The sequence below is a fragment of the Condylura cristata genome, unplaced genomic scaffold, assembly GCF_000260355.1.
Source record: "Condylura cristata isolate star-nosed mole 26May11 unplaced genomic scaffold, ConCri1.0 scaffold00038, whole genome shotgun sequence".
Taxonomy (NCBI): Eukaryota; Metazoa; Chordata; class Mammalia; order Eulipotyphla; family Talpidae; genus Condylura; species Condylura cristata.
The window spans coordinates 3,995,818-4,022,094 of NW_004567139.1; the positions used below are offsets into that span (position 1 = coordinate 3,995,818).

Below are 26,277 nucleotides of genomic sequence, written 5' to 3' on the forward strand. Positions count from 1 at the left end.
CCTTTGTCCTTAAAAAAAATGCAATATGTGGCCCTCCCTGGTGGTGCAGTGGGTTAAAGCACAGCACCAAGAAGCTAAAGTTACTTCCACATGAGTTAGATCCCTGCCTGCCCCGGAGGTGACCACATGGCGAGTCAGACCTCTCCTGACCTGCCCGCTGCTCCCCTCAGCAGTGTACTTCGTCAGTCGGCCTGTTCTGCTTCCCACTCTGCCTCTGGTGAATCCACTTACTGCCCCCTGCATTTCTGGCCTGTACCACAGTTCTGTATGTACAAATAAAATAAATCTGTAAAAAAAAAATGCAATATGCACATTACCCATCAAGACAGTTGCAGCATGAATTCTTATTTTAATCGAGAATCTAACTTGGCCATACTTGAATGCAAATGTTAAAGACTGAATTGCTTTATGAATGTCCCAATGATCAATAGTCATCTGAAACCTGAGTAACAGTGATAGAGTTAGGTGGGGTGGGATAGATAACCATCTTCCATCAACAGAAGCAGCTGTCAGTAGACTCATCTGCTTGCATGTAGAAGAAGATATCTCCAAATTAGCTCATTGAAAGAATTCTGAAAGTCTTTATCACTGTGACAACATTCTAGAATTGGAAATGCAACAGGAAGCATTTGAAGTCCAGCTATCAGAACATGATGATGAAGATGATGATACAATTCTAAACAACTTTTCAAAAAAGCAGATATCATACTTACCATATGACCCTATTTTAGCTTTTTGTTGGCCGATGTACCTACTAGTACCTAGATAGTAAATCAATGATTCAATACTTACAGAAAAAGTTGAAAACTGGAAATAAAACAATAGAGGTAGAACCAAATTTCATATTTATATTTACATAATCCTTACTCCATACAGGGGTTTTCATGCACTTTGATCATTGCCAATCCAAGAATTTTTGAAATCTAGCTTATGAGTGATTTTTATCTTATTTGTGATAATAGTTTTTGAATTTAGTGAATTTTCTACACAAAAATAAGCATTATCTAAATAGACACAAAAGTGAAAATGTCATTTTCTTTTCCTATTTATGCACCCATCATTTCTTTCTATTTGATATTGTCTCTATCCCTAGCCTTATTGAATAGAAATGCTAGAATTTGATTTTTAAGAGCTTTTAAAACTTCAGATTACTTTCTGACTTAATTCTAGACTCTATTCTGCCTCTTTCTTCTTCTTCTTCTTCTTCTTCTTCTTCTTCTTCTTCTTCTTTTTCGTCCTGAACATCTGTTCTAATTTATGAGTTGAGTTCAAATATTAATAATTTTTATCTTTGCAGTATCAAATGTGGACTTACTTTTCTGAGTTCTTTTCAAAAGTGACACAGTAAGACAAGGAATAAGAATATATATTAAAAACTTATATTTGAAATAAAAGCCAAGTCCAGAATTTGAAAAAAATCCAAACTGCTAGCTAGAAATGGAATATTAAACCTTAAATATTAAGAAAAAGCTTTTGCTTTTGCTTTTCTTCTAAATATAAGGAACATAAACTGATCATACCAACGAGGTCTCTCTTTTCATCCTCCATTTTTTCAATACATTCTTGCAGAGAAGGGCCCATGTTTGCTGACCCACGCTGAAGTGCCTTTTGCTCATTCTGACCTGTTTATTTTAAAACAAGGAAGGAAAGGAAGTAAATGCGAAGATCTGAAATAGAAAACATTGCGCAATCAAATCAAAAGAAAACTCCTAACAGCTGTTTCCAATTGTACACACAGAGGAGGGAGCCAAAGTTCAAAAACAAAGGATGTTCAAGTTAAGTACTGAAAGAAACAAAAATTAGAACAATTATGAGATGTCATGTACATTTATCTTCACTTCCCTGGTAAAAATTAGTGTCAACTAGTATTGTCACCACAACTTAACGTTGTTCAATTTTCTACTTACACAGATATCTAATTACCAACTCATTACTACTTAGCAATATCCTGCCATCAATCAGACCTGCTCCTGGTGGATATGCCAAGAGAATTCCTCCAGAGGCACTCAAAGCAATAGATTTGCATGCACACATCAATAAGCAAAAAATCTGAAAACTGTAATATCCAGTGGTTTCACTTCTGGGAGGACTGTAGAGGAACGAAGGAGGGAACGGGTGAAGGCGGGGAAAGAAGTAGCTACAATAACCCCCATGTTTATTGCTGCTTTATTTACAATTGGAAAAACATGGAAGCAGCCCAAATGCCCAAAAGTAGATGACTGGATAAAAAAGATGTGGCACATATATACAATGGAATATTACTCAGCAACCAAAAAAAAAGAAACACATGTCTTTTGCAGCAACTTGGATGGAGCTGGAAAAGATCATGCTTAGTGAGATAAGCCAGAAAGAGAAAGAAAAATACCGGATGGTTTCACTCATAGCAGGAGTATAATGGACCAGGAGAGAAAATAACAAAAATAATGAACAACCATATACCAGAGACATGTTGTGGGGGTGGAGTGGGGAATGGGATCAAAAACGGGGGGGGGAGGGAAATGCATGGGACTATGGTGGTGGCACACGGGTGATTTGGTGATGGGAAACCCGCGGGGATTACAATCGAGATGGAAAAAAAAATGTGCAAAATGATGTAAAAATAAACTTTTGTAATATTTAAAAAAAAAAGAAGTAGCTACAATAAAGTAAAAATCAATATTATCAGCCAACTGTAGATCAGAGACATTCTGTAGGGGGTGTAGGGGGGAAGGAGGGAGAAGGGCCAGAACAGGGGTGGGAAGAGCACAAGAGACTGTGGTGATGGTGCCTGAGGGAAGTGGTGGTGGGAATTTCACAGCAAAACACACATTGTACAAAAATGAAGGATGGTGTAGTGAATATATTTTTAAAAACAAACAAATAAAACCATGAAGGAAGATTAGAAAGTTAATACCATATTATTTCTACTAATGTGCAGCACACACTTAACAAGAACATCCAGGAAGGAGAGGATCGCCGTCAAGTACAATGGCAAGATGACCGTGGCCGTGGGAACTGAAGACTGAGCCCAAACTGGGTGCTGCAAATGAAAAGAAATACATAACCCAAACAAGATAGGAGCCCTGCATGAACCAGTGATTTTGTGTGCTATGAGATCAAAAGTAGGATTGACCTTTTATGAGTGAAGATCAAAATAGGACCAAGAAAACCATCACAACGAACACTAGCCCCACCAGGAACAAAACTCATAGGCAAGTAGACAGAAAACCTCATGAAAGTTCCCAGGCTCCTGGTTTGTTCATGATGGATGAGCAAAAGGGTGAGTGAAGAGAATTTTAATGTTAAATAACATTTTATGTTTGCTTCTCATGTTCTGAGATAGTTCTAGTGCTTTGTAAGAATTAACTAGCTTGATCCTCACAATAAGCCTTCAGGATAGATACTTTCATTCTCCCCATTTTACAGATGAAGAAAATGAAGCACAGGTTGGCACCGACTCATCAAGCATCACGACTGGTGGGGGCGGATGGGGAGAACCAGGACTATAATCCAGATGGTCCAGTTTTGGAGCACTCGCTCCCAGACAGTGGGCTGTATCCTTACAGAAATTTGTCTAGGGAATGTGTGGGTCAGGTGTCCCCTCTGTGCAAGATCAGAGGGTCTCCAGCACCCAGACACAAGCAGCGCGGAGCACCCAGAGGGGCCACTCAGTCACTGGGTGACCCCCAGGCTTTGGCTTGTGCTATTCTCCCAGGTTCACCCAGAGGCTAGAGGACAGGGAAAATCAGATCTCTCACTGAAGAGGTAGAGAAAATACATAATTTGGGGGGAAAATTATTGCAATAAACAAGAAACGTTTTAAATTCATCCACCGAATGGCCATAATAAAATTCCATAAGGAAGAGAAAAAGAAGTGAAAAGTAAGTAACATATTACAAATTCCCACTGAAGTCAGGAAAGAATATACAATCTTCCATGACACGAAGAAAAGCTTCATTGGCTTCCCAAATGTTCAAAGGAAGTTAAACACATTTGAAAATATGAGAGAGAGAGAGAGAGAGAGAGAGAGAAAGAGAGAGAGAGAGAGAGAGAGAGAGAGAGTTGTCTGGCCAATCAGACTATGGATTTCAACATCACCAACTTGTAGTTTGAACTGCTTGCTCCTGAATTCTAATTCCAATCTAGAAACCAAGACCCCAGGACTATCCAACAGGCATTACTGACGTTCTTCAAACTTGATGAAGGCTGCAGATTGCAGCCATGACTGTCAGCCTGGCAGTGTAATGTAATGCAAGTGTTTAAGTGGGCTTTTTAGTGCAGGCCAAGACTTGCTAGCATAGGTTTTCCCCACTGTCCAAAAGCAGAGCATTCCAATGAAGCCTTTCATAAGAGGAAGTGGTCTAAATCACATATGCAATTACCATTAACTTATACAGAAAACTTTTGAGCATTCTCAGGTCCCTAAAGTTGCCAACCAAATACCAAATAGCTGACACAAGCTGAGGTAGTACTAACATCTGGTAAAAGCAGGAATGGGATGGCGATAGACACACAGCTTAATAAACATGTAGTTCCTAGGGAAGGAGCTGTGTGGGGCCTCTCTGGCAATTCAGTCACACCACCTCTGGAGCCGCTGCTACAAAACCAACACTGAACACCTTTTATGCTTTTCATCTTTTGTCATTTGAGACAAAATCTCCAGTGTATCTCTTTCAGTTAGTAAGAACAGGAGTGAAATCCCATGAAGTGGCTTAACTGATAAAGAAAGCATAGGAGGACCTCCTTGGTGGTGCAACAGGTTAAAGCACGGCGCAATGAAGCTATCTGCAGCCACTGCAGCATGAGTTTGATCCCTGGCTGAGGAGCTGACCCACATGGCGCAGCAGACCTCTCTTGGCCCACCTGCCGCTCCCCTCAGCAGTGTGTTTCAGTGCATCTGCCTGTTCTGCTCCCCACTCTGTCTCTGGTGGATCCTCTCACCCACCACATCTCTGGCTTGTGCTCCAGTTCATGTATGCATAAATAAAATACATCTTTAAAAAAGAAAACATAGGACCAAATTATAGTTAACAGACTCCATCATTCTAGAAGAGGGAATCGGTCCAGGAAATGTTCCAACATTTCCTGGACCGATTCCTGTGCTCCGTACAGTGCTTGGAACACAAGGTTGGTTGGCTAATGAGACCTGCGTTTTTAGGGTGATAGTCTCCTCATTATGCTGAGGGGGAAGGAAATCATGAGATTGCTATGATCATCTGGTTACTAGCTGCAGGACCTAAACACCCCAAGCTTTTCCACAAGGCAGGAGGAAAGCCATGACTATACTGCCCTCTGCAGGTGTTCAGGAAGTAATTCACAGGTGAAGACTGACTCCAAGGGCACCCCCTCTTCCCTTCTCCCCCCCCCCCACCGTGGTGGGCTGCAGGAATAATTTGCTACCAGCTAAGTCTGAAAGGCTGGGAGTAATTAAGTGGAATAAGATAGGCAGAATCATGTTCTTCTAATCTCAGAGTATATGAATACATTATATTGCATTGTACTACACAACAAGGGGGAATTATGTTAGCAGATGAGATTAAGGTTTCTAAACAGGGAGGTAATCAGGGGTGAGCTGGGAAAATCCAGTATAATCACAGTGTTTGTTAAAAGTGAAGCAGGAGGCAGGAAGAGAAGCTCAGAGTGACAGATGTGAAAAGCTTTGAAGATGGAGGAAGAAAGACCAGGAGCAAGGGGATGTGGGAAGCCTCCAGAAAATGGAAAAGGCAGAACCCTCTATTATATCCTGGAGAAAGGAACACCGCCAGCCAACACCTGGATTTTAGTCCAAGGAGACTCACACACACTTCTTACCTCCCAGACTGTAGAATGATAAATGTGTTGCATTTTCAGTCATTCAGTCTGAGGTGATATGTTACTGCAGCAATAGAAAACTAATATGAAGAAGGAATCAGACAACTGAGAATAAGGCAGGAAGAAATTTCAAGTCAGTCAAGCCCAAGGCCATTATAAGGCAAAATAGCTGGAGGTTCCTTTTCTAGCAGGCATCTATGAGCAGAAGAATGCAGGAGGGCTGTGGGTGACCTCCTCATGATGACGCCATCACCACAGTTTGTGCAAGCCGGGATACCTCAGTGACACCCCAATGTGTCACCTCCAAGTAGGAGACCTGGTAAGCTGGTAAGACCTGTAGACGTGGCAGCTGAGAGTGTCATTCTGTCTCCCAAGTGCCCAGTGTTCTTTCTTTCCAGGGTGGATGCATGTGCAGAAAATGATTAATGAATAAAAAATGATAATTCTGATCTAATTGTCCTCACTGTGGTTCTTTGTTTCTGACAGATTTTTTTGCCCCGCTGAATAACACCCTTCGTGTAAATGTCAGGGACAAAAATTATTTCTCACCAAAGCACAAAACATCTCACTACCTTAAATGATGCTGACGAGTCCTGTCATCTAGAAATAATAATTTGGCCATAAAGAGCCGGTCACTTCCCAGTCAGATTCCTGGTGTTCAGATAATGAATACACTACACAACCAATTAGGTCAGATTTCTTGTAGAATCATGGGATAAACAAGATCAGCAAAAACATTGCTTCAAGTTTTCTTAATGAAGATATCCTCAAACCAGTTAAAGCCACACAAAACTCTGAAAGTCATGTATCCTCCAATGATTACAATTCCTCTGGCAATAAAACTGAAAGTGACTGAAAAAATTAAGAATTCAAGTAACTTGGAGAATCTCTCATACCTGCTATCAAGCAACATAAAGTTCTTTTCAATTTATCCATAGCCTATTAGACAACATCATGCTATTTGTTTAAACATGCTTTAATCATGGGGTAAAACTGAAGAAAAAAAATCTTTAGTTTTCCAAACAGCTATGGAGCTACACAATATAAAATACTCAGCTTGGAAAATCAGAACAGCTCTCTAATAACCACACTGTCTTTAATAGATTCCATCAAATATTTGGCATCCCTTATCTGAAGCCGTATGTTATATTTTCACAGGCAAAACAACCATAATTTTAGAGGTTAACTTACTCCCAGGAAAGCTGGAACGAGAATCTAGAAACAGCCTCTCCACGGGTTTCTGCATGTCCTGGAGACGAATTCACATTCCTTTTGGGTCACTCCTACGTGATGCTTTTGAATTTCAGGTTGATTGTGAATAGCTCCGATTTAGATTGATTTCCGAAAAGGACTGTGGTCTTAACTCAGCCAGGCTGCCCAAAGCTCTGTGCTTCATCACATGAGGACTTCTTTACAGCTTCCCATTTCTTTGTCTCCCCGCCAGTTCCTCAGCAGGGAGTTTGCAGTTCCAGATGGCTGGACATATCAAAACATTAGGAATTATCAAACCAAAGTGGATCCAGTCTTTCTCAATTAGCTTTTTCCTCTAAAACTCCAATCGGAGGGTTGATCCCCAACACAATCTTTTTAAGAAAGGTAAGTGGACAGTTCATAAGAGAGCAGACACAAGTGGTAGAAAAGAGTTTTTAAAATTGTCCCTAAAGATAATCAAATGAGGTAAAAAAAGAACTCAAAATCTTCCACTGGAATTCAGTTCTTAAAACCTGAAATGTGGCAATGAAGCAACGTGAGGTTTTTTTTTGTTTTTGTTTTTGTTTTATTTTAGGGCAGCAAAATGGACTGATTTTTTGCTTACATTTCAGTTGTCTTGCATGTACATGGGGCAGCATCTTTCTTGAGGGAGAAAATGAAAGAATCCTTAGAGCCATGTCCTATAAAAATACTTGCATTCCCAACACCCACAGATTTTTTATTTCTGCAAGAAGACCCAGGAAACAAGTTACTTTCTCTGTAAGCCACCCCTGACTTCTAACACATGTTCTTCATCTTGCTCAAGAAATATTTTTCACAGGTAAGAATCACTGTTGTATTCTTTTTTAACCATCAGTGTAAGAGGAAGCAAAGGCATTTCCAAACTTTCCTACCATGCATAGAGTTTGTCTTTGGCTGCAGAAGCAAAGCAGCAGAGAACCCATCTTTGCTCTTGCAGCCAGTGTCAGTTCTGCGCCATAATAACTCCGGGACCTCGTAACTGAACAGAAATCCACGAGCTGTGTGTGCGCTTACACATCAAAGACTCGTCTGTGTCCCATTGTGTGTGCCTGTTGCACGAAAACGTCCTTACCTATTTCTCATCCCCTCAGTATTTATTCCAGCATGTTTACTCTCCTGCTAATTACATGTATTTAAGACCAGAAACTGCACAGCAAATAAAGTGCAAACAGACTGAACTTATTAATGCACGAGACTGTCAAACAAACAAGACTCTGACTGTTTCCGTACAGCTGCTGTCTTCCCTGCGAGAGACAAGATGATCACATTCAATCACATCGCCAGCGTTTTGTACACCGGGAATTCATTAGGAAATTGTTTACAGGAACTTATTTCCTCCAAGGATTTTGTACCTAGGACAGACCACATGCGTCCTGGCTTGGTTTGGCTCCTTCAGTACATCGGCCTCTGCCTTCCTGAGCACCACCTTAGGGTCTCTCCAGCACCCTAAGCCCACCCACGTTAATCTTCCTTTTCAACATTTTCTTGACTAAGTTCCATATCTTCTTCATGCTTCTAAACAAGCTTTAGAATCAGTGTGTTGACTGAAAAAAATGCAGTCAAGATTTTCAATGGAAAAAAAAAGGGACATTATTTGATCAGGATTTCATAATGTCCTTACTCAGCAACTGTCTAGGCTGTAACGATGTGCAAGTCCTCTCGAAGGTGAACACCTTTCAGCCACAGAATAATTTCCTGAGGTAGGCATTATTATAACCACCCCGATTTCACAGGTGCCAATAATGAGGTTCAGAGAATTCAAATAACTAGCCCGGATCCCGCCTGTGAGCAGAAATGGCAGACCCAGAGCGCCCCTTCCGTGTGCCATCCAGTCACTCGCTGGACGTGCACACACTTTACATTTCCCCTTGGCTTTCGCTGCCCCAGAGCTTTACAGAGTTCATGTGATGCATCTGCTTCGGGCTGAAACATATCTCCTGGATTCCCTCCCAGCTGCTTGCACAGTGTTCTTGTCCCCTTCGGGTCTGTGTGCACCTCGGCGTGTAAAGGCAGAAAAACCTGGTTTGCAGGAGAGAAGCCAAAACAGCCCAGCGGCCTGATGAAGAGACTGGACATGTCCAGACATTCCCCGGGGACCTTTCTGTTCTTGTTTCTCATCCTTTCTCAGATCCCGCACAGGCCTGCTTTGGGGTTTCGTCATATACATACTTTCCCCAAATGCCTCCGTTACTTAAAAACAGTTCTACTTTGGTTTTTGTCTTGAAACATCCTTTGTAGGAGCTATTTCTTATTGCAGTTGTATTTTTCAGGTATATTTCAGTCTATCTCTGTTATCTGCACTGGTCACTTGAAGCAGTATGATTTTTTCTTTTTCACCTCGCCTGTACAACTTTGATTTTCCACAAGGGAACCCTAGGATAACCTATCTATTGTGTTCAGGCATCTGACTGGATCGTCTCTAAACTAAACTAGCTCCTCTAAACTAGCTCCCTCTGTTCCTTTCTTTTTCTTTTTCTTTTTCTTTCTTTCTTTTTTTGGTTGCTTTTGTCCTTTTCTCTTACTCTGGGTCTCATCTGGTCTGGGAAGTTCCATGTGAGAACTTGTTGGTATTTCATTCTACTAGTGATTACTCTTAAATGTTGACAAACATATTTGAATCTGCATTCGTTTGGAAGAGAAAAGCATCAGCCAGTCTCTCTACCTGTGTTCCCTCGGTGACCTTTCCTAAGGCACTCCCATCCCTTAGGGAAAGTCTTTCTACATTTTCACCTTGAAACCTCAGCTCTGCTCCTAACTGTGCAATGCTGGGCAAGGGACTTACTTTGGAAGTCTCTTTCCTCACCTGTAGATACAAAGATAGAATAGTACCCTATAGGGGTTATTTGGAATTTTAAATTTTGAGACTGGAGAGGTGGGTAGCACAGGGGTGAGGAGAAATAGCCCATGTGAAGTGTCAGTACTTAGCAAGTTACTCAGCGAATGGGTTCCCAGTGAATGCTGGCAAATTCTCTGTAGCCTCCTTCAAACTGAAAATTGTCGATAGATTTTTTTTAAATTACAAATCTGATTGATTAAAAATCCTAACACCTTGATTACTGACCATCATTTCTTAGGTTCCTCGAAATGTCAAGCATACCCTAAAGTAATTTTTGGCCATTTGTACACATCTTGACTAAAATCTCAATCCATTTTCCCCCACCTGTATTTCTGGATTTGGGTTTCTGGTTTTGGTTTGGACCTTGACTGAAAATGATTTAAATCATTTACTTAAAAACAAAAACAAGATGTTATTGCTTTCTTGGATCAAATTTTGCAGATAAGAATGCTTCCAGAACCTTCATTCTCATCAGTAGTTGAGACTCAATGTTCTAATCCCAGCTCATATTCTCTTTAGTGGTGAGCTCTGCTTCTCAAAGAGAATCAAAAAGCAATGCCACCATTTCATAGTATTTGAGTTATTTTCTTTTCCTTTCAAGGATGTTTTAGGATTTTCTCTTTAACCACAACTCATGAAATCTCACGACAACCGCCGTGGGTGAAGGTCTTGTGTTTTTCTTCTGTCTTATGTGATACTTAAAGAATTTTTTAAATTCTGGGAAATTTTCAGCTAATACGTTTGTCACTATTACCTCCCTTTTAGTTGCTTCCTAGAAGTTTTTTTCCCTAGGAGTTTCTTAGATATTTGACAACTACTGTCCTTATTTTTACCTTTTGCCTGTCGATCATCATGAAACTAGGAAGCAATCCACTCTCACACCACACCAGATGTCACTTTTCCAGTGTTAATTTTTATCACCTCACTCCCACTGCTGTTTTCAGTGTCCTGGTTTCTTTGCAAAACCACGCTAGGTATTTGTCATCTTTCCATCTTTCTGTTGCCTCCAACTCCAGTTATACTGAAACACAATCCTTTTCTGTTTTTTAAATGAATGCACCTGCTCTTAGGCACTGCATTTGGTAATGATTGCCCCTCCCCCACCCCATCCCCCCATGATTGATTCCTCTTGGTCGTGCAGGTCTCTGGTCTGAGTTCAAGGAGCTTCTTGGTCCTTCTCTCATGTGGGCTGGATGTTCCTCCGGGTGCCCCTTAGCACACCTTGGCCACTGCTATTGTGTCTATGCTTCAATCCAATTGCATCACTTCTTTCACCACAGATTGTAAACTTCTGAAGGCAAACACAGGAACTTCACCCCTGTCCACATCACCGTCTGGGGTGAAATATGCAATGCAAATCTTGAGTTTTAAATGTGTAATGTCAAGTAAGAGGGGAAGAAGCAAATAATAATATCACTGATTGTTTCCAGAAGCCTGATGATAAAAATAAAGGTCACGGGTTGGGTAAGGTGGTAGTTAAAATAAGTTGTTTTGTTCAAGCTTTTTATTAAAGATGGTATTTAGAAAGAGAAATAAAAAAGTAAATGCTGAAAATACAGAACAAATTGTCAGTTGGAAGATGGCTTCTTGTGGGGAGAATCGGTGGGAATAAGCAAGGATTAAATCAAAATGAAATTGAAAGAACAGCTTTGAAAAGGGAAAGGGAGTGTTTCATGATAATGAGAGAAAAATGGAGATGGAAGTGAAAGCTAAGAGAAATTTTAAATATGACAATACATGATCAAGTCTTAGCCCCTGAGAGTTAAGATATTTTTCCATGAAATGTGGAGAACGTTCTAAGAATAGATCCACAGATGTGCTCACAACTGATGATAGTTCATGAGAATGTAGGAAATTTCCTGTTAGGGACATGAGTTACCCCAAAACCCCCTAAGGCGGGTAGTAAGCCTCAGAACAAAAGGAAGATGTGTCTGCTTTGCCTTTAACTGACGGCTTCAAAAAACATTTTCTCAGAAGTTGTTTGTTGCTGATTAAAATCACTGGTAGATTAATAAAGGCATCAGTGGCTCCTGAAAGAACAGTTTACTTAAAACTTGACAACAAGAATGCTTAAATGAACATGAAAGAAGAACCAGTGTTGTGGAAAAACTGAGTGACGCAAACATCAGCCAAAGGAGAAAAAGACCACGCTGGAGTCATGCATTAATATATGTATTGTCACATTGTGTGATGATTTGGCTCTTTTATTCTTTCTAAGAAATATGACTTCATATATTTACTGTTTCCACCAAGTTTGAATTCACAAAGGAATATCACCAGGTCCACGCAGGTTTCTCTTTTGCTCCCCTTATTTTCCATAAGGCTTACTTAAATGTGAGGCTTCTGGAACATCCACATCAATTGCAATTACACCATTAAAAGGGCCAGGTAGAGTTATAGCAGCTCCTCGGGCTTGAAAGAAGTAAGCTGAACTACTAGTGAACTTCTCTTCTACTTTACTGACAGTGGTGGAATAGCTCATGGCAGGGGCCAAAAATAGAGTTTCTCCATTCAGGCAGGTGCCAATCTCACAGAAGGACTGCATGGAAATGCTGCAATTGTGGCCCCTTCTCTCTCATCAGGTACTGCATTGTTCCACCTTTCAGGTTGCTATTCTTTTCTGTATCTGTTTTTCAAAGTTTTGCTTAGCTTCTATTCCTATACCTTATTTGGGCATGAGCTTTTCTCCTCCCTAGAAAATATTTGTTGAGATTTATATAAGAAAGTCAAATGCTCAGTCTTTTGGAACTTATTGAACAAAAACTATGTATTCCATCATGTAAATGTGTTGCTGACAGTATACAATCATTGTTCTTCCAAACCCACTCATGTCAAAATTTAAAAGCTTTTCCAAAAAGATGTGGTACCTATAGGCAACGGAATATTACTCAGCAATCAAAACAGATAAACTCATGCCATTCTCAGCAACATGGATGGAGCTGGAAGGGATCACCATGCTCAGTGAGGTAAACTGGAAATAAAAATAAATACACTTTTTGGAGGAATGTAAAGGATCAGGTGGGGAAAAAAGTAACTATAATAATAAAATCAAAATCAAAATCAAAATCAAAAGACAACTATGAACCAGAGACATTCTGCAGTGGGAGAGAGGGGAGGAAGCTCAAAACAGGGGTGAGAAGAGCACAAGATACTATGGTGATGGTATGGTGATGGTATATGGGTGAACTGGGGGTGGGAATTCCACAGGGACTCCCATGGAGATGAAAAAGCATACAAAAATGAAGAATAATGTAACAAATGTGTATAAAAAATTTAAAAGCTGAAAAATATTGAGCTAATTATCTTTTATCATTTCAGGCAAAATAATGCACATGTAATTTTAAAGGACAATAGCAAGATTTTGACCAAATGTTGGGCTATGCCAATATATTTAGTCCCTGAATACAAACATCAAGTGAACGGAAGGTTATAAAAGTGGAGATCAAATTCAAAGAAAAACAAATATCCAGAACCCAGAAAAGAAAGGAGAAAACAAAGTTAAAATAAGATTGCTGTTTTAAGCCAGCCAGTTTTAGGGTGGTTTGGCACAGGCTGATTGACAAACCAGTTAAAATAAAATTCCTATGTAAGGATAAAAAAGACAAATATTTAAACAAAATCTGGATTGTTTTTTACAGATCTCTCTGAAAGAATTATTAACAAATACCCTTCAAGAAACTGAACCCAGAAGGAAGAACTTGGATGCTAGAAACTAGTAAATACACTGATGCAGTGATCACAATAACTGATCTGTGAGTGGGGTGGGAGGGTGAAACAGCAACTGATATAACCATCAATTATATGGCAGGAAAGAGGTAGGAGCAGAGCTGCGTGTTCTGGAAACGCTGTGGGTCAGTGCTGACCAACTGCCCTTCCAGCTGGGTGGCATTTAACCTGTCATTCACCAGATCAGTGACTTTTGAAAGTCAGTTACTTCGCCTCTGACTTGTGAAGAAACTTAGAAGGCCTCATTCCCTTCACTAAACAACAAGAAAAAGCTCAGGAAGCAGAACATTGGTGCTTCGTGGACCCACCAGAGATGGGGTTCAGGGCAAATCATGGCTCTGAAATCTGTGCTCATAGTGGCTCAAAGGCATTAAGCCACCCTGACACTTTTTATAATTCCAGTTTGCTTTGATTCAGCTCCCACTCAATTATAGCTTTCTTGAGGGTAGTCTTGTGTGGAAGAGCTAGTGGTCTCCCTAAATGCAGAATATACTTTCTCCGAAATCCAAGCCAACCAACCAAAGGCGGGGCTTTCGGGGGAAATGACATGTAGTCGCTGCATGTAGTCTATCCTGGGTATATCCTGCTTAGTTTATTTCTGACAATTTTGTCATGAGGGCATCCTTGGGCCTTTGCTGGGTTTACTAACTGGCCTTGGTTGGTAATGTGCACTACTGCATTCAAATCACTTCTGGCCTTCTCTTCATCTTGCGCTATGATCTTATCAGTATAGTGCCCTGGTCATATACATATATATGTCAATGTACTGATCATATAATAAGTGCATTGATTATACTGAAGACCTGCTTCAAGTCCAAATCCTACTGAGCACATCATGACAGGAAGACACCTATATATAGATAACCCTATATGCATATGAATTATGTAAACATATTTCTGTAAATTAAGAAAATTCATAGTCTATAAATAATACAAACAAAGCTTTTGTCATATTATTAAGTAAAATGGTTATTTAGGTTGTGATATTGCACAATTGAGCATGACTGGAGAATTAATTGCTTAAATTTTAGAGATAATGTAAATTCAGCTCTCACTTTAATATGGATGTACATTTGTAGGGCACTAAATGTTCCTGAATAAACAACAAACCATAGATCACCTGGCAATATAATACTCCAAATATATTATGATATATGTAAAACAGAGATAAAATAGGTCATCATAATAAAATATTATAAAATGGATAAGAAAAGACCGAAGCACAAAAATTAATGAACAAAGAATACAAATAATTAGCACAAAATAAATGGAAACATATAAACCTGCAATGTTACCATAAATTTAAAAGCAAATTAAAATATGCATCTATATTTTCTTAAGAAATTATGCATACTAAAGTGATTATAGCTATATAAAAACTGCATTAAGGAAAGATGAAATATGGGTTGGGTATGAAGAATTTTGATTGATGCTTTTAATCAGATTTATTCAATTTCTATATTTGTCCCTGCTATACAGTTTTTCTTCAGTGATAAGAAAATCTTTTAAATAGTTCATCACCCATCTCTTGTCCCCCACCCCACCAAAAAAAAGCATCAAGAATACTGCTTGGTCTTCAAAAGATTTTCTGGTGATATTAAAAATGAAGTAGATAATGTTTAAAGAAAAGATGAAAGCAGATGGATTTTTTAAAAGTCATGCAGACGTGTGTGTAGTGTGGACACACACAAAGGGGTACACACAAAAGAGGAAAATGACCATACAGGAGCAGCAAAGATACATGGGGAACTAGTGATGAGGTGATGAGGGAAATCAGCATCCCACAACTGTGAAATCAACACAATATTCCAATATTTATGTCTGAATAAATGCTGCTGTGATTCCCCCCTCTTTAAAAAAATATTTATTTATTTATGCATATAGAACTAGGGTACAGGCCAGAGGTGCAGTGAGGTGAGAGGATTCACCAGAGACAGAGTGGGGAGCAGAATAGGCAGGTTGACTAAGTACACTGCTGAGGGGAGCAGCGGGCAGGTCAGGAGAGGTCTGCTGCGCCATGTGGGTCACCTCCCTGACTGGGGATTGAACTCAGAGTGCTGAGCTTTAACCTGTTACACCAGGGAGGGCCTGAATTACCTTGCTTTAAAAAGACATGTCTGAACCACTTTTCCAGTGTGCAAGCTGGTTCAGTTATGAGTCCCAGGGATGCCTAAGCCTAGACTTCCAAAACGATTTCTGCAGGTATCAAGGGAAGACCTTTCCATTGATTTGTGTATCAAAACAATTGCATAAACCCCAATATCACAACTGGTGGGTGCTAATTTGAGGGTTGATTATACCCCTCACATTATTCAGCAAGAAAATATTTCAGGAAACATATTTCAAAAATCATACTTCCAAAAATTCCAGGATTGTGGTTTGTATTTCCTTAGTACCCAACACCTGGCTCTTCAGGTAACCTTATTAATCCTGTGTACTGCCTTTGTCACAGATTTCTATCACCTCTAAAATGGGGGGAGAGAATAATTTTTCAATGCATTCTTTTATTAATATAATATACAAATATACCTAGTATTGCTGTTAGCCATCTGTAATGATCATACTGCTAATGAATGCAAACAAAAAGCTTATCTGACAGCAGCAAGGAATTGCTGGGCTCCAGGAACTAAGGGTCATCTGAGTGAAGAAGAAGCTTCCACCTCATGGTTGTGTCAACTTCTTCATCAAGCTCTCCCAGCTGCTGCTCCTTGGAGAGCTCTAAGATTACCTGCAGGAGAGGCAGAAGAAGGGGATGGGAGGTTCAACTCACTGCTGGTCTTTCCAATGTACAGGAAAAATGCAATGCACACTACTGCTAGGTGAAACTTACAAGGGTGATAGAGAACCATGAAAGTTAACTCACCTTTTTTTTTTTTTAATATTTATTTATTTATTTGTATAGAACTGGGGTACAGGCCAGAGATGCGGAGGGTGAGAGGATTCACCAGAGACAGAGTGGGGAGCAGAACAGGCAGATCGACGAAGCACACTGCTGAGGGGAGCAGCGGGTGGGTCAGGAGAGGTCTGCCACACCATGTGGTCACCTCGGGGGCAGGCGGGAATCGAACTCATGCGGAAGTGGCTTTAGCTTCTCAATGCAGTGCTTTAACCCGCTGCGCCACCTGGGAGGGCCTCGCCTTTTTTTTATTCACACACACACACACACACACACACACATACACAGGAACTATGCATCTATCTATCTATATATTCACACTTTTCTTCATTTTGTACATTTTTCGTCTCAGTTGTAACCCCATGTCACTTCACCCCTGTGCCATCACCACAGTCCTGTGTGATGGCAGTTTTGATCCTGCCTAGTTTTGATGCTGTTCCCCTCTCCTCCCCCATAGACTGTCTCTGGGTTATAGCTGTTAGTTGATTTTCATTTTTACTTTATTACAATTACTTCCCCCCCCCCGATCCTTTACACTCCTGCTATGAGTGAAACCATCCAGTATTTTTCTTTTTCTCTCTGTTTTATTTCACTAAGCATAATTCCTTCCAATTCCATCACATTACTACAAATGGCATGAGTTTCTCTTTTTGATTGTTGAGTAATATTCCATTCTCAAACTGCTAAAAATGGAGCTTCTGTATGATCTAGCAATTCTATTCCTAGGTATCTACCCAAAGGACACCAAAACATTAATAAAAAAGGACACCACACCCCTATGTTTATTACTGCTCTATTTACATGAGGGAAGATGTGGAATGAACCCAAATGCCCAAAAATAGATGCCTGGATCAAGGGGATGTGGTACATATACACTGTGGAGTACTATTCTTTTTTTCCACCCAGATTTACTAATTTATGCATACAAGATTTGGAGTGCAGGTCAGAGGTGTGAAGTAGGAGAGACTGCACCAGAGACAGAGTCGGGAGCAAAACAGGCAGAAATACACTGACTGAAATACACTGCTGAGGGGAGCAGCGAAGATACAGGAGAGGTCTGCTATGCCCTGTGGGTCAGCTCCCTGGCCGGGGATAAAACTCGTGTTGCAGTGGCTGCGAATAGTTTGATAGCGCTGTATCTGTAACACCTGCACCATGGGAGGCTCCATGACTCACCTTTTCCAGTGTGCACTGAGAGAGACTGTATTCCTCCAGGTCAAAGTTATGTTTCACTGGGGAAAAAAAAACAAAACAAACAGACTGGCCATAGATTCTGGCAATTTAATACCCAGAACTTTTAACAAAGTCACTCAAAATAAAAATACAGTATTCAGAGCCATGAAATATAAAGTTTGGGAAACAAATGCTTCGTGAAAGGAAGAAACAACGGAAAGTCAGAGTTAATACAAATAAATACTAAATTTATCTTGATTATAGGTTTTTCTCATATTACATTTGATGACTTGATGTACTACTTACTGTTTATCTCTTGGGAAGATGCGTGAGGTTCTTGAGTAACTTACTTAATTATCGTCACACATGAAACCATGTGATGTGCTTTCACACATGGGGAGACTCAACCTCATTCTGCTTCCATTAAGTGGACCTCATACTTCTGTGTGACTGTGCTTCCATCTGTCTGTTGTACTAGCTCTCTGTGGGGCTTTCCCACAAGAAACCCCCCCATAATGGGTCATCAGATGCACATAATCACACTTTACCATTTATAAGTTAAGAATTTCCTATGTGCAAACCACCGCTAGGTGCCAGGGATTGAGTAGCAAAGAAAATACATTAAAACAAAAACTGTTTTCACCACGTGAAGAAATTATCATCACTCATCCGCAGGGAAAAGAAAATCAAAACCACAATGAGAGACCACGCCTGTGAGGGTGAGAAGGCCTGTATCTAAAAGAGCAGAAATAACAAGTGTTGGTGAGGGTGGAGAAAAAAGAGCCCTCTTACACTGTTGGTGGGATGGAGGCTGGTCAGCCCCTATGGAAAACAGTATGGAGGTTTCTTAAAATATTAAAAATAGATCTACCATAGGATCAAGCAATTCCACTCCGAGGTTGCTACTTAAAAGAATGCAAAGACACTAATTAGAAGGGAAACATGCACTTCTGTGTTCACGACAACACGATTCCCAATAGTTAAATTATGGAAACAACCCATGGTCAATGACAGATGAGCAGACTCCAGAAGATGTAGTATTTATAAATACACACAAAGGAAATACAAATATACAGCTAAAGAAAAAAGATGAATTCTTGCCATTTGTGACAACATGGATGGGATTGGAAGAGATTCTGCTAAGTGTATTTTGTCAGAAGGAGAAAGACAAATACTGCTGATTTCACTCATATTTGAAATATAGAGAAGCGAAACAAAGGATCAGACAAAACTAAACCAAACACACCCATGCAATATGTCTGAAGAACTGGGGCTATGGGGGGTCCGGGTGGGGGATGATTCTTTAAAAACTGTATTTAAAAAATGGTTGTTCTTACCTGCCTCTAACTTGTAAAAGGCCTGAGATAGAGGCTGAACATCTGTCAAGGGCAGTTTATAGGCCAAGAAAGAAGAACACCTGGGGAGAAGAAAATAGTTATATTTGACCTTGAGTTTCAAGGGGAGAAAATGACCATCAAAAATTGGTAGTATCAGTAATTTCCTTTTTAAAATAAAGGCAGCACAAGCTAGTAGATGTCTTAGATATGAAATAAATAAGATAATTGATCAATGGACAACTCTTAAAATGACTTTGGCGGCTAGCTGTCGGAGACAGCTCCCCTGGAAGCTGGCAGGAAGTGATCCTGCTTGATGAGCCACATTTTTTTATTCCATCTGTGTTACCAGAAAGCTAAGAAAGAAAGATAAGAAAAGGCCATAGTAATGGAGACATTCAAAAGATTTAACTGGAAGCTTTTTCTGTGACAGGAAGAGCCAGCACCGATATTTTAGCATCTTGTTCCCATCTGCTGCTCTGGCTTTATAACCTCATGCCCTACCCTCAGCATGTTCCCAAGCAGGATCTGGTGTCCCTGGGTGGTCCTAGAGCTACCCTGACCTCCAAGATGAACCCTCTTCTGCGAGATGCCTGCTCTTGCAGCCTTACTATCACGCCCTCCCCCTTGTACCTGTATCAGGCTTGGATTTCTGACCTCAAAGGCCTGGAAATAGAACCCTGCTTAGTATTTTCCCAGGCATATACTTCAAGTAATTTTATTTTTTTATTTTAAAGATTTATTTATTCACTCATACAGAACTGGGAACAGGCCCGAGGTGCAGGGGTGGTGAGAGGATTCACCAGTCACAAACTGGGGAGCAGGATAGGCAGATCAACTAACTACACTGCTGAGGGGAGCAGTGGGCAAGACAGGAGAGGTCTGCTGCACCATGTGGGTCATCTCCGGGGCCAGGGATCCAACTCACACTGAAATGGCTGCGGCCAGCTTTCAGTGCTGTGCCTCAACCCACTGTGCCACGAGGGAGGGCCATCCTAAGTAATTTTACTATATTTAATCAGTATTAAAATGAAATTAGCAGTTGCTGTGTCCGGCTCTTTTGATGTGTTCACCCCTTCAAGGAATTTCAAATTCAGTGCTGGCTCTAGCTCCATGCCTTCCCCCAAGTAGCACAGATGCTCACAGAAACACAAGCAGACACACATACACCCTCCCCTTGCTTCTCTCCATTTTGAAGCATGAAATGCCATAAGAGGGAGACCCTTCCATTATTTCAATCATTTGTATCCTGTAAGGAGGAAATCTCTCTACTTATATCTTTTAAATGATGAATATTTACATCTTCTAAGCAGCTACAGAGTGGTGCAGGAGGGTGCTGTGGGGTCAGACTTAATCACAGAGCAGGCCTGGGTCATCCACACCTTCCCTTATTTTTTCCAAGTTCCCTTTCACAACTGGAGACATTCCTTATATGGCAAAACAGGTCCACCGGAATATCACAGCTTAATGGGTAGTTTCATAAACTAGAAGGTTCAACAAATTAGCACTGGAGGTCCCTAATATGTATTATGAAATAAAATCATCCAGAAGTTCTCACAGTGCAAAAAAAGGGGTGGCTGCCTGGATAAAAGTCAATACACATCTCTCTAACCAAAAACTTACCTTTCCTGCTGTGCCGCTTGTGGGAAAAGCTTCAGAATCTCAGCGTGGACCAAAGTCACTTGAGCAGTTTCCTTCACCTTCATTTCCAGAATGTAATCCTTGCCAAATTTGCTTTTTAAGTGTTGGATGGAGCCAATGCATCTATGAGCACGAGGAAAGACAGGTTGAAAAAAATATTGCCCCTCAATTTTTTTAATGCTAGACTTAGATTTCAGACGTAGGGCAAAGGGCACGTGGTACAAGATGAAAGGAAGAACTTGAGTGGCTTCCATGGGGCGCTTCTGCTGAGGGTCAAGAGGGTTCTGGCCAGGCACCCACCTCAGCCCTCCAGACACAATGATGGCAAGGCGGTCACACAGAGCCTCCGCCTCGGCCAGGTGGTGGGTAGTCAATATGGCTGCCTTTTCTGTCTTTTTAATGGTTCCCTGGATTGTCTGCCTGAAGCAAGTCAAAATATTAGCACCATTTAAAAAGGAAGAAGGGGGAAATTTCATAGATAAGATGTATTTATGAATCCTATTTATGATCCTAAGTTAAGAAAAAGGCCACACAGAAATGTAAATACTAAGTTTTAACTATATAAAAAGCAGTTAAACTTTATTTATTTAAAATATATTATTTATTTAGTTTTGCATAGAAAAGCTGCAGAGGGTAGATTAGAAGTGCAGAGTGAGAGGATTCCCCAGAGACAGCGTTGGGAGCAGAACAGGTGGATCCACTGAAATATACTGTCAAGGGGAGCAGTGGGGAGACAGGAGAGGTCTGCTGTGCAATGTCAGTCAGCTCCCTGGCTGGGGATCAAACTCATGCCACAGCTGTGATAACACTGACCCTCAACCCCTAAGCTGCCAGGGAGGCCCCCAAAATAGTTTTAAATAGTTTTCAGGTTGCTAACAGTATTCTGGTTAAGTTTTTTTTTTTTTTTTTTAATAGGGAGAGTCCTTATATTGTGGTGATACCATTGGACACATTTCTCAATCAAGGATATGCTGCCAAGTATTTGCTTCAAAATAATTGGGGAAAGGAAGTGGGTGGTGGTATAGATGTAAAAAGATTGGCTGTATGTGGATGAATACTGAAACAGTGAGGGTATAATGGGTTCCTAAGTGATTTTCTTTACCCTCGTAGAATATTTCCACGAAGTTATTTTCAAAAGTTGGGAAAGTCAATTGAACATGAAGAATGTTACTAATATAAATTGAATCCTTACATAGAAAAGTGAAAAAAATTTTAAAACCAAGAAATACTGGGTTAAAAAATCAACAGAAAGAAGGGGGAAGTGAAATGGGGAAATTATGTCAATATGTTAATAGTTTCTAAGGAAACAGTTATAGACATGTTAGTAATGAAAAAGCAAAATTAAAATACATACCAAATTGCAAGAGCTGTAACTCCAACAAAATATTCAGAAGTTTTTCCAAAAAATAGACAAATGACACAGGAATAGGATGCAACATTAAATACTTATTTTCCTAATAATATCTGCACTAAATTAAGAACTAGTGGATTTGATCGCCCATCAACTTCTGCATAAGTTTTAAACTCCTGGATCTGAAGGCTGTGAGGATTCTCACCACATCTGCTGTTGTCCCCGGGGATCCAAGCCTGTAGATATTTCATCCAGAAGCAGGATGGGCGAGTTTCCCAGGATGCTCAGCACAAAACACAACTGAAATGCAGAGAAACAGCTGGGTTTGCTGCACCACCACCTCAGCCTCAGGCAGCCCACCCGCCACACACACCTTTCTAGCAGCTCCCAGCGTCAGTCTCCGCGCGGGAACGTTCAGCTGGTCGTGCAGCTTGAAAGTATCGACCAGTCTGTTGGAAGATAAGGGGGATGGTGAAGTCAAGAGAGGAATTTTAGAAAATGTGCCCACATGGGAGCATACCTATATTGGAAGGAGTTTTATAACGACTATGCTCAAAACTCTCCAGTCATCAAAGAAGAAGGTAGTTTAATTTGGAAGATAAAAGTCTTTCAGAAAAATGAGGAATCTGAATTCAGAACTCTCATGAATGAGTATTGAGGATAGCTTTATCATTTTTAAAATTTAAATTAAAAAAATGTACATTACATCTTCCTTCATTTTTGTGCAATGTGTGGTTTCCCCGTGAAATCCCCACACCACTTCCCCGGGGCACCATTACCACAGTCCTGTGCTCTTCCCACTCCTGTCCTGGCCCTTCTCCCTCCTTCCCCCCACAGAATGTCTCTGATCTACAGTTGCCTGATGATTTTGATTTTACTTTATTGTACTTACTTCCCCCCACCCTGATTCCTTTAGTATTTCTCTATATTTCTCCTATAAGTGAGACCCTTCAATATTTTTCTTTTTCTTTCTGGCTTATTTTATTTTTAAAGATTCCTCTATCAGGGATGCAAGAAACAGGACTATGTTCTATGCCTGTCTCCCGTCCAACACCTTCTGGAAAGGTGAGGTCTTTACACCTTCCATCTCCATCAGTGATTTCACCACCAATGGTCCAGAATCCCTGTTGGCAACAATGCTTCGACGACCTCTCTGTACCGTGAAATGGCCAGGGCAGCGTCCCCTTTCCTCAGCCCTTTCACGGCAGCGAAAACCTGCAGATGCTCCCTGGCCGTGAGGTTGGGCCACAGCGCGTTCTCCTGAGGGCAGTAGGCCAGGGACTGGAGCTCACCGCCTCCCTGGGGGTCCCAGATGGAGCTCCATCCATTCAGTTCCACCTAAGCAAGTAACACAGTTTTGGAAACATGTAGCCTTTTCTTCAACCATGCAATTACTTAAGAAACATTTAGCTAATAAATGTATTTTTTTTAAATAAGTTGACACTGATTTTCGATGCTCTTCCTCACCAAGTATTGTTATCACACTGCACCCACCACCAAAATGCCCTCCATCCTTCACCCTCGTCCACAGTGCTCCCGCCACAGTGAGAAGTTTCTCCTGCTCCTCCATCCAGTCCCTCTCTGGCAGTCTCAGTTTGACATTTCTACATTTCTAGGATTTGTTGTTAGTTTGGCTTTATCACACGCTTTGTCCACATCTGAGTGAGACCATCCAGTATTTGTCTTTCTGATTCCCTCTTCTGATTCTGACTCTACTTAGCATAACCCCCTCCAGTTCCCAAATAAATACCTAAATTTTTGAGCATTAAAGAAATATTACAGAAATTATTGCATGTATTTATTACAAAAACCAGAGTATGATTACTAAAGTGTCGCCCTGCAAATATACAACCTATGTTTATCATGAAATTTCTATTTAGGGAAGGGAGCCCGTTTCTTTATTTTTCACTAACCTCTCCAGCTGTCGGCTTTGAGACTCCAGATATCATCCTAATAGATGAACTTTTACCGGCACCATTGGGTCCTAGCAATCCTAAGATTTCACCTGAAAAAGAATCACTTACTATAAATACTGGAGGTATCGATGAACATCAAACTGTTTCTTCAATAACCTTGAGATACATGTACCTCTCATTGCCATTGTGAAAAAATGTAACCTATGTCATCAAGACATGCTCTTTAATTCCTGTAATTATATAAAATACAAGAGAAAAGCTTTTGGGTTGGATGTCAACAAAGATTATTTCTTTCCAGATTACAGCAGTCTCCCCTTATCTGAACCTTCATTTTCAGCAGTTTCAGTTACCAGAAATCAACCATGGTCTGAAACTATTACATACAATGAAATACTTTCAAAGGAAATGAGTGTGCAGGATAGGGAAGTTACAGTCACATTATTTTTTATTGCAGTACATTTTTCTGTTCTATTTTATAATCAGTTGTTGCTATTGATTGGCTATGTCTAAGTTATAAATTATGCTGGACTTTAAACTTTGCCATAGGCATGTATATATAGGGAAAGTGTTATGTGTTTTATAGATAAATATACATACATATATACATATATACCCATCGGTAATGTCCACAGTTAGAGGCATCTACTGGGAGTCCTGGAACATCTCTCCCACAGATCAGGGAGAGAGTTCAAAGCGTGCCAAGATTGTTGCTGTAGCAGATAGCTGGTATGCTGCACACACACACAGACAGTTCTTAAACTTGAGAAGTCAGAGATATTTTCTGTACCCCAACTCCCACCTCCTGTGTCCAGGCCATCATCATCTTTCATCAGAAGAAATGTAAAAGCCTCTTATCTTGTCTGCCACTTATACTCATGACCAAACAATAGCCAGGCTGCAATTTTCACAAAATTTCAATGAAGTGGTGATGTATAATTACCCTGTTAATTATAGTTATGATAACTATTCCTGCTAATTACCCTCTGGCATCATGCACTAACATGCTATAAAATCCAAACTCTGCTGCATGTCCCAACTCTGCTGCTGAGCTGGCTTGCCTCCACCTGGCCTTGCCCCTTCCCTGCTCCCACCTGGCCTCGCCCCTTCCCTGCTTTGGTTCACATCCAGGCCTCCTTGTGCAGCCCCCCGACTCTTTGTGCTCACACAGTGGCCCCTCGGGTGCCATCCTAGATGTAAATGTTATTGCTCAAGAAGGGGCTGTCCTAACCCACACTGAACACAGCAGCAGATCACCTGTGCCCTGTCACATTCTGAATGCTCCATGAGAACTGACCTGTGGTGGTATCTGAGTTTTGTTGGTAAGTTTTTTTTTTTTTTTAAGATTTACTTATTGATGCATACAGAACTGGGGTACAGGCCAGAAGGGTGGGGGTGGGGTTGAGAGGATTCACCAGAGACAGAGTGGGAAGCAGAACAGGCAGATTGATGAAGTACACTGCTGAGGGGAGCAGCGGGTGGGTCAGGAGAGGTCTGCTGTGCCCTGTGGGTCACCTCTGGGGTGGGGGATTGAACTCACACTGAAGTGGCTGCAGCTTGCTTGCAGTGCTGAGTCCTAACCCATTATACCACCAGGGAGGGCTGATAAGTTATTTTTGTTTAGTGATCTCTGGTAGGATTAAAATCCATGAGCACAGGAACTTGCCTCTTTCTTTCAGAATTTTATTGCTAGAGCCTATATTTGTCCCCGGCACACTAAAAAATATATGTTGAATGAATGAATAAACGCTTCAGTGGGTACTGCTACACTATACAACAAACGTTTTCAGGGGTATTTTTAGAGATAACGGTGAAGAAAAAGTGATTCTTCCAAACCTTTTTTAACACAGAAGGAGATATTTCTTATTGCTATTTTCTTCTTTCTTTTTGAAAAGCAACTTCTCGTCTGGCCTGCATATTCTTTGTGTAGACAACTAGCAAGAATGACTGGTCTCTAGAAAAGAAGACAGTGTGATTTTCCTGTTAAACTTCAGCAACAATATGGTACTGTATTCTCCCTGCCAGGCCCTGTCCTGCCTATAGTAATCTCTGTCTTAGTAGTAATCTCTATTCCCTGTTTCAAGTGTGACATGCATGCATTGGAATTAATAACATCTCCTGCTTCTAAATGGTCTGAGGAAGCAGCTGAATTCCAGGGTCAGTTTGTTGCTTTGTCAGGACTCAAGTGACTAAGGTTATGGCAACATGGCAACATCTAAGTGGCACAAAAGAATAACTCTTAAAATATTAATTACTACTAAACATTTAATGACAAGATTCCCATGAATTCCTCAACTCAAGGAATGACTGGTTTTGAAGCTGGAACTGCTTATCAAAACCCATGTATTGCAAAAAAAAAAAAAAAAAAAAAAAAAAAAAAAAAA

The 26,277-nt window shown here is 40.6% G+C and overlaps 2 protein-coding genes across 9 annotated transcripts in view; both read right to left on the reverse strand.

Annotated features, from left to right (window-relative positions):
* ABCA9 (ATP-binding cassette, sub-family A (ABC1), member 9) overlaps positions 1-7,288 on the reverse strand; it is a 50,945-nt gene extending 43,657 nt beyond the window's left edge. Inside the window, exons 1-2 of one of the 3 annotated variants that reach the window (XM_012733076.1) lie at positions 6,982-7,288; positions 1,521-1,622 (exon numbers count right to left, since the gene is read on the reverse strand). In XM_012733076.1, coding sequence (XP_012588530.1) covers positions 1,521-1,616 — 96 coding nt within the window. In that variant the 5' untranslated portion in view covers positions 1,617-1,622; positions 6,982-7,288. Of the gene's footprint in view, positions 1-1,520; positions 1,623-5,790; positions 5,935-6,981 lie in introns of those variants that run through there. The other 2 variants (XM_004693460.2, XM_012733077.1) reach the window with 2 other exon arrangements.
* Positions 7,289-15,604: 8,316 nt separating this feature from the next.
* The window catches only part of ABCA6 (ATP-binding cassette, sub-family A (ABC1), member 6), a 61,158-nt gene continuing 50,485 nt past the window's right edge, over positions 15,605-26,277 (reverse strand). For 4 of the 6 annotated variants that reach the window (XM_012733117.1, XM_012733115.1, XM_012733116.1 and 1 more), the window contains 9 exons: positions 25,730-25,847; positions 23,894-23,985; positions 23,140-23,318; positions 22,354-22,429; positions 22,186-22,280; positions 20,612-21,049; positions 18,992-19,071; positions 17,658-17,713; positions 15,605-16,313 (listed from right to left, as the gene is read on the reverse strand). In XM_012733117.1, coding sequence (XP_012588571.1) covers positions 16,212-16,313; positions 17,658-17,713; positions 18,992-19,071; positions 20,612-21,049; positions 22,186-22,280; positions 22,354-22,429; positions 23,140-23,318; positions 23,894-23,985; positions 25,730-25,847 — 1,236 coding nt within the window. In that variant the 3' untranslated portion in view covers positions 15,605-16,211. Of the gene's footprint in view, positions 16,314-17,657; positions 17,714-18,991; positions 19,072-20,611; positions 21,050-22,185; positions 22,281-22,353; positions 22,430-23,139; positions 23,319-23,893; positions 23,986-25,729; positions 25,848-26,277 lie in introns of those variants that run through there. The other 2 variants (XM_012733119.1, XM_012733120.1) reach the window with 2 other exon arrangements.